A 13163-nucleotide genomic window follows, 5' to 3' on the forward strand; every position below is an offset into this window, starting at 1 on the left:
GTGCGCATCCGTTCGTTGTCGGATGGCGAGGAGGAAAAAGGGGGGGGGGATGTTGAAGGACAAGGACGCTTGCAGGCGATAGACGTCTTTGAATCACGTGGCACGGCTCGAGCAGTTGGGGTCACTCTGTAACACTGGCCCGCTTTGGAAAGCACGGGAATATCAAGTGGACCGAAACGATGGCACGCGGTCAAACCGTGCACATACGCAATGCAAGACCATGCAATAAACAATTGCAAGCATGGCGCCTCACTGATGACCCATGCTTGCAGCAACGTGCACGTAAACGCTGCTTTGACAAGCTTGCAATCGCACGTACTTGCTCGCACAAAGCAGAGACGGGGCGGCGGCAGAGGCCGTGCTTGCAATCGTCTATAGGTATATACAATGATTGCAATAAAGAAGAATGTTCGCGATCCATCTAACTGTACCTAAATCCCGCAAAGTCGCCCAACCTCTACTCCTGTGGGGAACCCGATTGCGTAGGGAACGATGCATTGGATAGGCCAAATTTACACCCACCTCTTAGTTTTGTAACTGCGATACTAGAATGTAACTGTTTATTGTAATAGTAAAGCATTCAAAATACTTTAAATCGGCAAGACGAAAGATTGTCATTGATTATTTGCCACGCTTGGTTGCTCCGGCAGACGAGCATGGTGAGATAAATGACTGAGACAACACCGCCTAGAAAAATGAAAGCCATTCACCAGAAGAAATGGTTTGTGTGTATGTTCATACAGCCTGAAGTTAGTGTGCCTCAACTGGCGACTTGTCTCTGAGCTGTGCATGACCACATTAGCCAGTGCAGTGCAACCGCCAGCCTGGGGTCTTTAACTTGCACCACGCAGAACTGATGCGCGACCGCATGCCGCAACGATGAACATCCAAATTGAAACGGGCAGGTGTTTGGATAGGCCATATGCACAATTCCTGCCAGCTATTATTATCATGAAATATGAGCAGCCATTTTTTTTTACATTTTTACGTTTTCCAGTTGCGGACGACGCGCATCTGCATTTAACTTGGTTTTCATTATTCTAGGATAATTTATTTGTGCACTCGACGGGTTGCTGTTTAGTTTTGGTTCAAAGAAGGAGACTGCCTTGAAAGTTTGGAAAATGAACTGTCAGCAACGAGGTCGCAAGACTCGTCACTCAACAATGTACTGGGAAATCCAGGTCAGTGAACGGTCTTTATCGAAGACGTTTTGTGGAGGGTTCGTACTGGACTTGCAGCGGGTGATCATATTTTAGTTCTACAACTCCCACTTTGCCGGGTCCATTATATCTCGCGCGAAACTTACGGTACGGGAACTCTCCAATATGGAGTAAATTTGATAATTGATCATGAGTACACTAGCTAGCGCTTCTTGAACCCAGTGTCCGTGGGTTCTGCAGTGCGAGACTTTGCTGCACGTGCTCCCAGCTGGTGAGGGCTAGCCTAAACACTCTAAAAAAGGGTGTATTGGTACACCCTTTGTCCCATATAATACACCCCAAAACTTCAGTTCGACGTAAAGCGCCCTATAGACGAACAGACGGCCCCAAATTTTACGAGGGGCTTAATAGCCGTGTGGTACAACTTAATAAAATAGCTAATATACGTGTTACTCACTACAAACAAAAATCATCGGGGTTTTCTTGGCCCTACTGTAAAAACTCAGTGTTTTCTTTCTGTGGTCTTTGATACGTACTTTAGTTATTTAGTAAGTTGTACCACACGGCTATCCGGCCCCTCGTAAAATTTGGGGCCGTCTGTTCGAATATAGGGCGCTGTACGGTCGAAATGAAGTTTGGGGGTGCGTCACATGAGACAAAAGGGTGTAAGGTGATACCCTTTTTGTTTTTTAGAGTGAAGGACTAGCCCACTGGGCCACCAATCTTCTTGCCATACATTAGCATTTCGACGTCACCTCAGTGAGATGACATCGAAATGATGATAATGAGAGGACTTTGAGAGTACAGTGAACTAGAATATAGGGGCAGTGGAAAAAGCGTCTGCGGCGCCCCATCGGCCGTTTGAAACCAGAAGTGTAGACCGCCGCGAGTGGCGCTGTTGTCGAAATCCGGAAGACATGCATGGCTACTGTAACATGGGATATAGCGTCGCGTACGTTCTCAGACAGTTTCTGTGGTGTCTATGATCGTTTTCTTAATTTGTTTTCGTGAATGTCAGGTGCTTGGCATTGTGATTACATAGGTTCGAGTCTTGTCGCTAAGCAATGAAAACGAAGAGAAAGAAGACAAATGCGCACCGCTACGCGCCAGCATGCAAGACTGGTTACCCGGTTTTCACTACATTGTGGAAGTAAGCTTTAGACATTAATTCATAGACGTTGAAACACCCATAAAGCATGCATAGGCCACACTAATGAACCGCTAACATAAAGAACAGCTACGCTTGGCGCGAACTTCGCTGGCAGGAGTGCTCCGGAATGGAACACAAGCGCTACCTGGTAAATTCTACACGAAGCGCCTCACCTGGAGGCCGGCTATTTTTCCACTACTACTATTTTAGTTCACTGTATTGAAAGGATGATGAAATGATGGTGATGACGGTAATGATGATGAGATGATGAAATGTGGATGATGAGATGACGAAACGAGATGACGTCGAAATGATGAAATAATAAGATGACTTTGAAATGGCTGACCAACTACACGCTGTATAAATATCTACACAACCCCAATTATTATTATCTCAGTGAGATCGAGCGTAAACACGGATTGGACACGAATGTTGCGTCAGAAATCGGCTGGGCCTCGTGTTCAATCAACGCGCCAGAGGACGCTCAGCGCCGGGCTTAGATCCAGTTCCTGAGTTGGCGGCATCCAAATGTGACGACGTTGCTTGGGGGTAGAGAAGGAACATAGATTATATGTGGTGTTGGCTGAGAGCGATTCGGGAATGTAGGCTGCTGTCCCTTGCTGTTTCCCTGATATCACAGAGTTTTTTTCCTTCTGATACCTAATCAATACAACGATGATGACATAGAGCGTATCAGCCATTGCTATATACCCTGTTGCAGGTTAACGAAAGCAGGATACGCTCCTCCCACGAAGCCCTCCATTCTCTCCCCTTTAGCGAAGTGAACACTGGAGAGGCGTGAGTCCCTTCGACTCCTCTCACTTTCTTTCCAGCGTTCGCTCTCCTACGCGGCAAGAGTTCTGGACATCGCGGAAGGAGCTTGCCCTGCTCTTTTTAACCTGCAACAGGGTATAAAACGTTATGTCTGACATACTGTCTGCCATCATTTTTAGCACAAAAGGACCGACTGTAGAGGCGGCCTAGGCAGCGACCAGCCGAGTCGGAGTTACATTGCAAACTATTTAATTTTCGAAGCAGGAAAAGAGAAGAAGCAAACAACGAAGGAGCAAAGGGCGCGCTCTTGGCGCGTGCCGCTCGGCAGCGCCGCAGGTGTTTAGAGGACGATATTACAGATGCCTAGCATAGAAAGGACAACATGAAGAAGAAAAGGAAGTTAAATCGAAACTAAACTGAACTTAACATTTTCCCCTCCCTCCTTTTTTCTTTTTAAGAGGGTAGATACAAGAAACAAAGAAGGAGAGAGAGAGAAAGAGAGAGAGAAAGAGAAAAAGAGAGAGAGCAGTGAGAACATTGCAAAAAAAAATGAAAGCCGTTTACAACTCTCTGTAACGCCGAATTAGAGCGCAGCTCTTGAGGAGGAGGAGGGAAGGGTACTGGGGGGTGGGTCAAGTGACCTCGGGGGGCGGGGGGGTCACGTGACCTTGTGGGAGTCACGTGACCTTGGGGCGTCACGTGACGTCGGGGGGTCACGTGACCTGGGGCCACGTGACGATATCGATGACGTCATCAGTAGCGTCACTGATGACGCCATCAGTGATGATGATGACGATGCGGATGCCGGTGACGTCATCAGTGACGTCACTAATGACGTCATCAGTGATGATGACGATGACGATGCGGATGACGGTGACGTCATCAGTGACGTCACTGACGACGTCATCAGTGCCTATGACGTCAACGGGGGGTCACGTGACCTCGGGGGTATCCCCAGGTCACGTGACCCCAGGGGGGGTCACGACCTGGGTAACCATCGTGACCCTCGTGAGGGTAACCCTAGTAACCCTTGTGAGGGCAACTCTCGTGACCCTCGTGAGGGTAACTCTCGTGACCCTCGTAAGGGTAACTCTCATAACCCTCGTTACCCTCGTGAGGGTAACTAACCCTCGTAACCCTCGTGAGGGTTACGAGGGTGAGTAACCTTTGTGAGGGTAACTCTCATAACCCTCGTGACCCTCGTGAGGGTAACCCTCGTGAAGGTTACCCTCACGAGGGTTACTAACCCTCGTAACCCTCAAAAGGGTTACCTTCACGAGGGTTACCCTCACGAGGGTTACTAACCCTCGTAACCCTCGTGAGGGTTACAAGGGTAATACTAACCCTCGTAACCCTCGTGAGGGTTACAAGGGTAAGTAACCCTCGTAAGGGTAACCCTCGTGAAGGTAACCCTTTTGAGGGTAACTAACCCTCGTAACCCTCGTGAGGGTTACGAGGGTAAGTAACCCTCGTGGCCCTCGTGATCCTCGTGAGGGTAACCCTCATGAGATTAACCCTCGTAACCCTCGTAACCCTCACGAGGGTTACGAGGGTTGCGGTTACGCCGACGCCGACGGCGACGCCGCTCAAGCCGGGAACGGGCCCCTAAGAGCTGCGCTCTAAAAGTCGAATTAGAAAAAAAGGGTACATAAACCACAAATAGTCGTTCTGCACTGTTACATTACCTCTGTAACCATTCATCACATCAAATGTTCATTTTTTTCTAGAGTAACTAAGCAAACAGACAAGATTTAAAGCTTCCAAATTAAAAATTAGGTCTTCCATCATATTACGACTTTATGAGCACAATACATATGCACCCGTTTACAAGAGAAAAATAATGGACATGTTTAGTATACTTTACAGAGAAATACGCGCATAGTTCACCATTAGTAAGAAAAACAAAAAAGGAAATATTCCACCCAGTTCATCGAGCAACATGTCTCCTTACCGCTTTGGTGGTGGACGGTTGCGCTCTGAGCGCCTTGGAAGCACTTGCAGAGGGATGTGTCTGGGCATAGCTATGGTCTGGGATGAGTGCGCACTCAGGCGTTTACGATCGAGGCTGCTGCTGCTGCCTGGCCAAGCTTTACTTGTGACTGCAAATTACTGTCCCTTTGACACGTGTCACCTAAAGAAGCCGCGTGCCTCAGGGGCTAGACAGTGTGAACAGCAGTTGACGTCTTCTGTTGATAACATTCGCGGTTGACCTCGGGAGCATCTGCGAGTTTGCAGGCATTCCACACTTGACCATTCTCCATACGGACCGTGGACCGTCAAACACACTTCACAATACGTAAAGGTGGACAAAGGGTCGACTCTCCCACGGGTACCTTTCTGAGTTTCTTCAATGCAATCCAGTCGTTAACCCGAAGTCTGGGGAGGGGGGGCTTCGCTGCTAGACGCCGGTCTGCGGGCTCCTTTCTGTGTTGTTGCCTCTGTTGCACTCGATGTCGCAGCCACTTCGAAAAAGAGTCCACAAGCGTGATGGCGTAGTGGTATGCTGGCTCTTCTTGATGAAAGGGGCAACAAAGTCAATGTCTATATTAGACACAGATCGATTTTACTAGAGCCTTGTTTGCAGATGGTTTGGTGATAAATTGGCGCTCTTGTCCACGGTGCTGCAGATTTTGCAGGCGCAGACTGCTCTACGCAATTCTGCATTCATACGAAGCCACTAATAAAGTTCACGAAGACTTTCCTGCGTCTTCACGATGCCACCATGACCCTCATGTGCTAGATGGTATACTGGCTCTTCTTGATGAAAGGGGCAACAAAGTCAATGTCTATATTAGACACAGATCGATTTTACTAGAGCCTTGTTTGCCGATGGTTTGGTGATAAATTGGCACTCTTGTCTACGGTGCTGCAGATTTTGCAGGCGCAGACTGCTCTACGCAATTCTGCTTTCATACGAAACCACTAATAAAGTTAACGAAGACTTTCCTGCGTCTTCACGATGCCACTATGACCCTCATGTGCTAGATGGTATACTGGCTCTTGTTGATGAAAGGGGCAACAAAGTAAATGTCTATTAGACACAGATCGATTTTACTAGAGCCTTGTTTGCAGATAGTTTGGTGATAAATTGGCACTCTTGTCCACGGTGCTGCAGATTTTGCAGGCGCAGACTGCTCTACGCAATTCTGCATTCATACGAAGCCACTAATAAAGTTCACGAAGACTTGCCTGCGTCTTCACGATGCCACTATGACCCTCATGTGCTAGAGAAATAAGGGCGTATCGCATAGTCATGGGAATGACAACTTTTGTACCACGAAGCAAGAGCCCGTCGTTGACCGAGATTGCATCTCTCAGGTCGTAGAAGAGCAGTATCAAAAGAAACAATGCTAACCGGTGGCCACTGTGAGGTTACATATCCCATGACGGCGATGAGTAGCGCGTCATTTGCAGTCTCCTCTTGCAGGTGTTGCATTGAGATGCACTTGTCTTCTGCAGCGAAAAAAGAGTCTTGGGTTGCCAAAGGCATGGTAGCGCTTTTTTGGACGAGGACAAAAGAAAGAAAGACAAGACAGACACGAGCGCTGACTGCAACTATTTAATCAACATGGAAATGAGGCATATATACACGCTTCGATCCTATCAATCAACCAACCCCAGGCCTAGCCGCCACCTGCATGAACTGCACTTCCTTATCGAAAAAGTCGATAGATGCAACGCTGACACACCCCAGCCCTGCCCAGCCCTGCCTGTGTCAGCGTTGCATCTATCGACCTTTTCGATAAGGAAGTGCAGTTCATGCAGGTGGCGGCTAGGCCTGGGGTTGGTTGATTGATAGGATCGAAGCGTGTATATATGCCTCATTTCCATGTTGATTAAATAGTTGCAGTCAGCGCTCGTGTCTGTCTTGTCTTTCTTTCTTTTGTCCTCGTCCAAAAAAGCGCTACCATGCCTTTGGCAACCCAAGACCAATACCAACTAGCCCAACATACAGCTTTGAAAAAAGAGTCAATCTCCTCAACCTCATGGTACGGACAGCGCTTCTACAAACGCATGAACAATGCCCCCGACGGCCGCGGTTGTCGCAGTGACGACATCTGGCTGGGCGGACGCCGTAGCCTTTGCAGCGATCTTGATCGTAACTGCGGTTGACACATGCTCCTCCGTAGCAGTAGTTCCGCCTTGGAGATGGTTGTCGCTGCGGTGATTCGAAACGCACCGAACGCCGAAATACCGATCGTGCAGGGTTCTCTTGAGAACTGCGACTGTCAAAACCACCATCGCCACTGCGGCCACAGGTTACGCAGCTCTGCTGGCAAGGCAAGCGCGAAGCGCGTGCGGTCCCTGACCTGGCTTATGAACGCAGCATCGGAGATCGCGCAGGTGACTTACGGCGCTAGCGCCACGGTTTGTGCGTGGATGACGTCATCGGTGGAGAATGAAGGCAACGTTGGTTGAAGGCACGCTGGTTAACTCTGTGCGGATGACCACCATGTTTCTCTTTCACGATCTGTCACATGGCTTAATTATCACGTCCTTTCCCGACGCCGTCGACGACGCAGTTATGGTCGCCATGGCCCACTCGCGAACTTCACTGCGCGCGCGTTCCATACTGATCACTGTCTGCAAGACGACACTGAAGGGAAGCGCGGCGGGCGTCTAGAAGAAGACGTTCTTCGATCTTTGTGGTAGCAGCCCCCACCATAAACTGTCGTCGAATGGCGACCTTGTTGTCGGCGCCGAAGTTCGCCATCGCGGCTAATGCCTGGACGGCTGAAAGAAATTCGCGCAGGGTTCCTCCTTGTTGTTTCCTCACGTGGAATCGAAGTTGTTGCAGGGTCTCGTTGAGTGGCTGTGAAAATTATGCCTCGAGGACCCTGATGGCCTCGTGGCACTCGTCGCGAGACACTGTCAAGCGTGCTGATCACCTCCCGTTGGTGACGTTGCTTGCACCGGTTCGACGGAAGCTAGTAGGGAGTGGTAGACGCGCTGTGCTTCCTTCCATGCAGTTGAGTAGGTTTGCCTGGCCTCCTTCGGCTAAATATTCCTGGGCGCCGCTATCCAAGATGTACATACCTTTCAAACATCAGCAGCCAGGATTTCCACGGTATCGGCGGCAAACCGGCCTTGACTAGGAAGTTCGGTAGCGGCCTGTCACAGTTAGCCAAGCTTGCGGTTAAGATGGCGGCTCAGCAATCCAGAAAGACGTTCGAATTTGAACGCGCGGGCATCGACAAGCAGCAGCCCAGATTCCTTGTTGAACCCGGGATTCACTGGAAGCAGACGTCGTCACGACGCCAGGCGCCCGCCGGCGAGAGCTGATGCCGAACGATGCATACGTGGCCTCAGGGAGTGAGCAGGCCGGTTCAGCTTCCTCGTCGCCAAAACTATGGAGTCGGCCTTGGCAGCAACCAGCCGAGTCGGAGTTACATTGCAAACTGTTTAAATGGGCTGTGCAACGACATTCGGTAGGAATACTTCTTACTTTGCACCAGCTTCCTTGCACTAGTGGGACCCAAGAATACTCGAACGCAACATCACTGACCAAGAAGCGTCTTCGTCGCGGCGGAATTCAAAGGATGAAAGCGGAGCTTTTCTTTCAGTCTCTCCTTCCAAAGCAGCCTTTTGCTCCTGCGCGAAATTTGATGACGGAGCTGTGGGGACAATGGCAACAGTGCGATCACCGGAAATGCGTCATTGAGCTTTGCGGTGACGATATTCAAATGCTGCTCACACAGTGGACGCGAAGACTGCGTATGCATTCGGGTAGTGGCCTGTGTTCAATCGCTGCAACTACGACAATAGCCGAGCCATAACAATGTCTGGAACTCGGCGCGTGTCCTGTGCTTCGCCAACCCCAGCGCGTGGATATCATCAACATTGGCGGCATATAATCGGCTCCAGTTCACGTGGCCGCTTGTTCTGGCTGCGAGTTGAGGGGGCGAACGGTGCTCGTTTTTCTTCAATTTTTTTTTTCTGGAACTTCTATTACGTGGGGTGAAAAACCGAACACTTGTTTCATAGGTCATTAACGTCAGGGATCCGTTTTAAGCGATATTTGCGCAAAGTACAAAAATTGTTGCATCGCTCCTTTAATTTTCGAAGGAATATTTTAATTTTTTATTTCACTTTTAATTTTTGAAGGAATAACAAGAAGAAGAAAAGAAAATTAAATCGAAACTGAACCGAACATAACACCGACCATGTCAAAGTGACGTACGATCGGCAGTTTATATATGCGGCGGGAAGCACGGTGACATAGGTTAACCGCGCCATGTTGTTTGAATACCAGGTTGGAAACCTTCACTTTGGGCCACCTTAGAACGGAGGACCATGGAAATCCCCCGAAGGAGCAAGGACGCGAATTTTTGCTTCCTCATTGGTTTCTCAAGTCTGTCATCAGGGCTGCCTTGGCTCGTTGTGCATTTTTCGATGACGTCACCAAAAGACACGTTTCCACACTTACCCATCAACGCAGTGTGCCGCCGTCACGACGTATTGCTCGCTGATGATGGAACCGCCGCAGGTGTGGCCCCGATCTGTATTTATCAGGGGAAGTTTTCGGCGCAGAGATATCTGCCAGGGGAACTCAATCCGCTCGGCGTCTTTGCCGCCCACAATCCGGTGCACACCTCGTCTCTTTGCACCAGAAGCGGCGTCCCCGTTGGTCTCGGTTCCTCCAGCATTGCCAGCTTCGCTGCTACTGGGTCCCCGAACTCCACATCCTGCCAGAAGTAGAAGGAATGTATAGTCACTGACGAGGGGGAACGGTAGGGACAAGCCTCAGTTGTCTCGCCTTCAGCGAGTGCTTCATTCGACGACGCTTCGGCGCCTAATGTACCTCGAGCGCGTGCGCGCAACCGGAACTCGGCGGATGCAGAATTGCACGATTTTCATGAAAAGTAATTTAATTAAGAGGAATCTCGCTAATTTGAAGCATAGGGGGATCAGAACTTTGTTTGAATAATGCAAAGTTTGAATTCACGGGAGTTTCTTTCCGAGAAACACATAGGATGGGACCTGCGTGTTAGTTTGAATTATCCACAAGTTTGATCTAAAAGGTTTGAATTAACGAGATTCCATTGAACTTGTAATCGATAACTTTTTAGAGTAATTTTGTAATTATGAATACATTTGTTAGGAAGTAATCACCAGAGTTTACTTTTGGAAGTACTAAATTACTTATAACCGTTAGTATTTTTTTGCCATTCTTTTTTAATTGCGCCCTTCCTTTCAACACGTTTCCTAAAAAGGAATCCTTGAACCGAGTCTCCAACAGGTGGATGGTTTATCAAAATCGGTCGATTAAGAATATAAGTAGTTTATAATTCGGTGATTGTAGTCGAATATTGGATAGTGTAAATGACCCGTTTTGAGACGGGCAGATATATCTGTCTTTTTGAAAATCTGAAGTAATCAGAAAAGTAGTGTTTACCTTATCGTGCACCGTCCAAATCTTCTAAAGCAATCAAGTGATATGATTGAATACTTTTTTCCGAGAGTAATTGTAACTGTAATTGATTACTTCTTTTTGTAACCTTACGCTACTGGGTAATTGTAATCGACTGCGTTACTGGGCAGAATGCGTGCTGGAGACCGTTCTTTCGAACCATCTTTAGGTTTGAACGCCACGCTATGCCGTTCTTGCTCTGTCGGTGACAAGAGTAAACAGTAAATAATACTCCGAGTTCCGAGTTCACACGACCGTAGATTCTTTTCAAAGCCACATCGAGTAACGTCGGCAGTTGCCATTGTTTCGGCAGGAGGCCTGCGATTGTATACGAGTCTTCACCGAATGCTGGCGCTCGGACAAGGTGATTCAATTCTCAACGGCGTGTACGCTGACGCAACCCTCGTTTTTAATACATGCTCAGAGTACATTATCAAAGTGTGACGAATGAGAATAATTAGCGCAGAAGCTACTAGGCGATGCGCATATGTGAAAATCGGTCTATTCAGTGTCACAGGCTGACTGTTTAAGGTATTGATTGATTGTCTTAGCTATGGTAGCATAACTTACGGCTGAAACCGGCTGATACGCCTGGTGACGGGCTGTGCTAGCTGGTTGTAATAGCATTATTTACTTTTACGTAATGCTCTTCAAGCAGGGACGGCGCCGGGATTCTCCTAGTGGCGAGGCAGTGAGGAGACACAACATTTTCAGGGAGTCGTGGACTTTAGATACATTTGTGTCTGGAAAGCGGTGATAATTGAAGGAAGGCAATGACTGGGTAGACACGTGGTCGCTCTCAGCGAGCATAATGGCTGAAGATTATACATCGTGTTATGAAGGCATACAATAAAAAGTGTAGAAAGAGTGGCGTTGGAAGCTTTTTGGTGGCGGGCTGAAAGTTATGGACGCGGTACTTATGGGTCGGGAAAAGATGCCTTGACTCCCTGGACGAGGAGTGTCACTGCTATACACCGTTTCACCTTATGTTGTACCGCAGCGAAGGCTAGAAGCGCGAGCTCATAGCGTTGGCAGCTGTCCTTGGTTCACGGGAGCTTGTGCCGCCGAGATGTGCCCTAGAGCAAGGAGCTCGCGCATGTAGCCTTTCCTACGGTACAACACAAGGTGAAGCAGAGTATAGCTATCACAGAGACATCTGTCGATATAGACATCTGTTGATAGAGACATCTGTCGAATATGGTCTGCCCATAGTGCCACTGACAAATGATGCCTCTCACTAGTGTCATGAGTTCGTAGTCTGCTGCCTTTGTGAATCATGTTTTTAAGTTGCATGAAGTCGCAAACACAGCAATTTCGTTTTTCTGTGCGTTAACAGTTGAAATGACAGAAATATATAAAGGACAGAGTTTGAAGAGTCACTCTACTCCAAGCATGACAATCTGGGGGACCAGTCTGAAGGTCCTGCAATCACACCCATGTTTTAGTAGAAGTACAGGGCTGCGTTTGAAATCATAAGCCGTTCTGGCTACATCACGCACTGAGGTATGTATCTTTATTTCAGGAGGTAGGGTCTTGAGTTTGTTGTTCCATCATCGCTGTCATAGACTCGCCACGTTCTTCTTTTCCGACGCTTATGTTGGTGAACCACTCGATATGACGTGAAGTAACATTTTCTTTAACTTTTCGTTTCGTGCTTTGCTGTTGAAAAGAGACGTTAATCGGAGCATTGCACGTCAAAACATACCCTAGCGAATGCTTCGGGTTCTCTTGACTTTTCAACTGAGCGTACGGAACCAAGGTGCTGGCATCAGGCAACCGCCCAAAATTTCTCCCACTTTCCTGGCTAAAACTGCTGAAGGTTGTCTGCTAATGATACTAAGATCAAAAAGTCAAAGAATGATGCCTACACTAAGCGACCGGCCTTAGGCTGGCCTTGCACAGAAAGAGGGAATTTTCCTTCCTCCCGCGGTCGCCTTTCACTATTTTTCAGCTTTTCCTTTTTTTGTTCCTGCTTTCCTTTATGCACGAAGCTTTCGGCCCACAGGCTCAGCACGCTTCATCTTTCCCAAAATTTTGTTAGAAATAGAGAGAACGTGCCGCTTCGGGATGAACACTCGCACAACCAGCACCTACCACCACCAGCTGACAGATCATTTTCCCTGTCAACTGAAAGGAGACTCCTCTGAAAGACGATCCGAACTTTTCGTGTCGCCCGGCCTTGGCTTGCCTAGAGGCTACTTTCGTGCTTGAGCGCGCTACCGAGGAGAATTCTGCCCTCGAACGTGGTGGATCGTTTGTGTGCTTATCGCAGCGAAAATCCTGTAAAAAATAAATAAGGAAACTTTCGATATGAAGGGGTCTCAAACCGATTATGTTGTTTATCCAATGCTCGTTTATATATATATTTTTTTTTTTCTTCAAAAATGTTAGTTTAACGCTGTGGAATGTATGTGATCGAACATCGTTCTGGGCAGGCACTCAACGGCAACAAACGGCGCTAACGTAAAAACAAAAATAAAGGAAGATTTTTTGGCACAGATTTTAGTTGCCAGTCCAGATGTCCGTTATTTTTGTGATTCCGGTGTTTCGGGAGTCGGAACAGCAACATGTAATCGCCGTTTTTATTTTTTTTTATTTTACAAGCGAGCAGATATTTATACGCTGAACGTCCTACCGCTAACTCGCGCACACAATAGGAATCACGGAC

General features: G+C 48.0%; 1 protein-coding gene across 1 annotated transcript in view; it reads right to left on the reverse strand.

Annotated features, from left to right (window-relative positions):
- Positions 1 to 13163, reverse strand: part of LOC120838118 (trypsin-1-like) — a 41652-nt gene that overhangs the window by 15894 nt on the left and 12595 nt on the right. Inside the window, exon 2 of the mRNA XM_042288249.1 lies at positions 9512 to 9770. Coding sequence (XP_042144183.1) covers positions 9512 to 9770 — 259 coding nt within the window. The remainder of the gene's footprint in view (positions 1 to 9511; positions 9771 to 13163) is intronic.

Source organism: Ixodes scapularis, unplaced genomic scaffold (assembly GCF_016920785.2).
Source record: "Ixodes scapularis isolate PalLabHiFi unplaced genomic scaffold, ASM1692078v2 ptg001354l_1__unscaffolded, whole genome shotgun sequence".
NCBI classification, from domain to species: Eukaryota; Metazoa; Arthropoda; class Arachnida; order Ixodida; family Ixodidae; genus Ixodes; species Ixodes scapularis.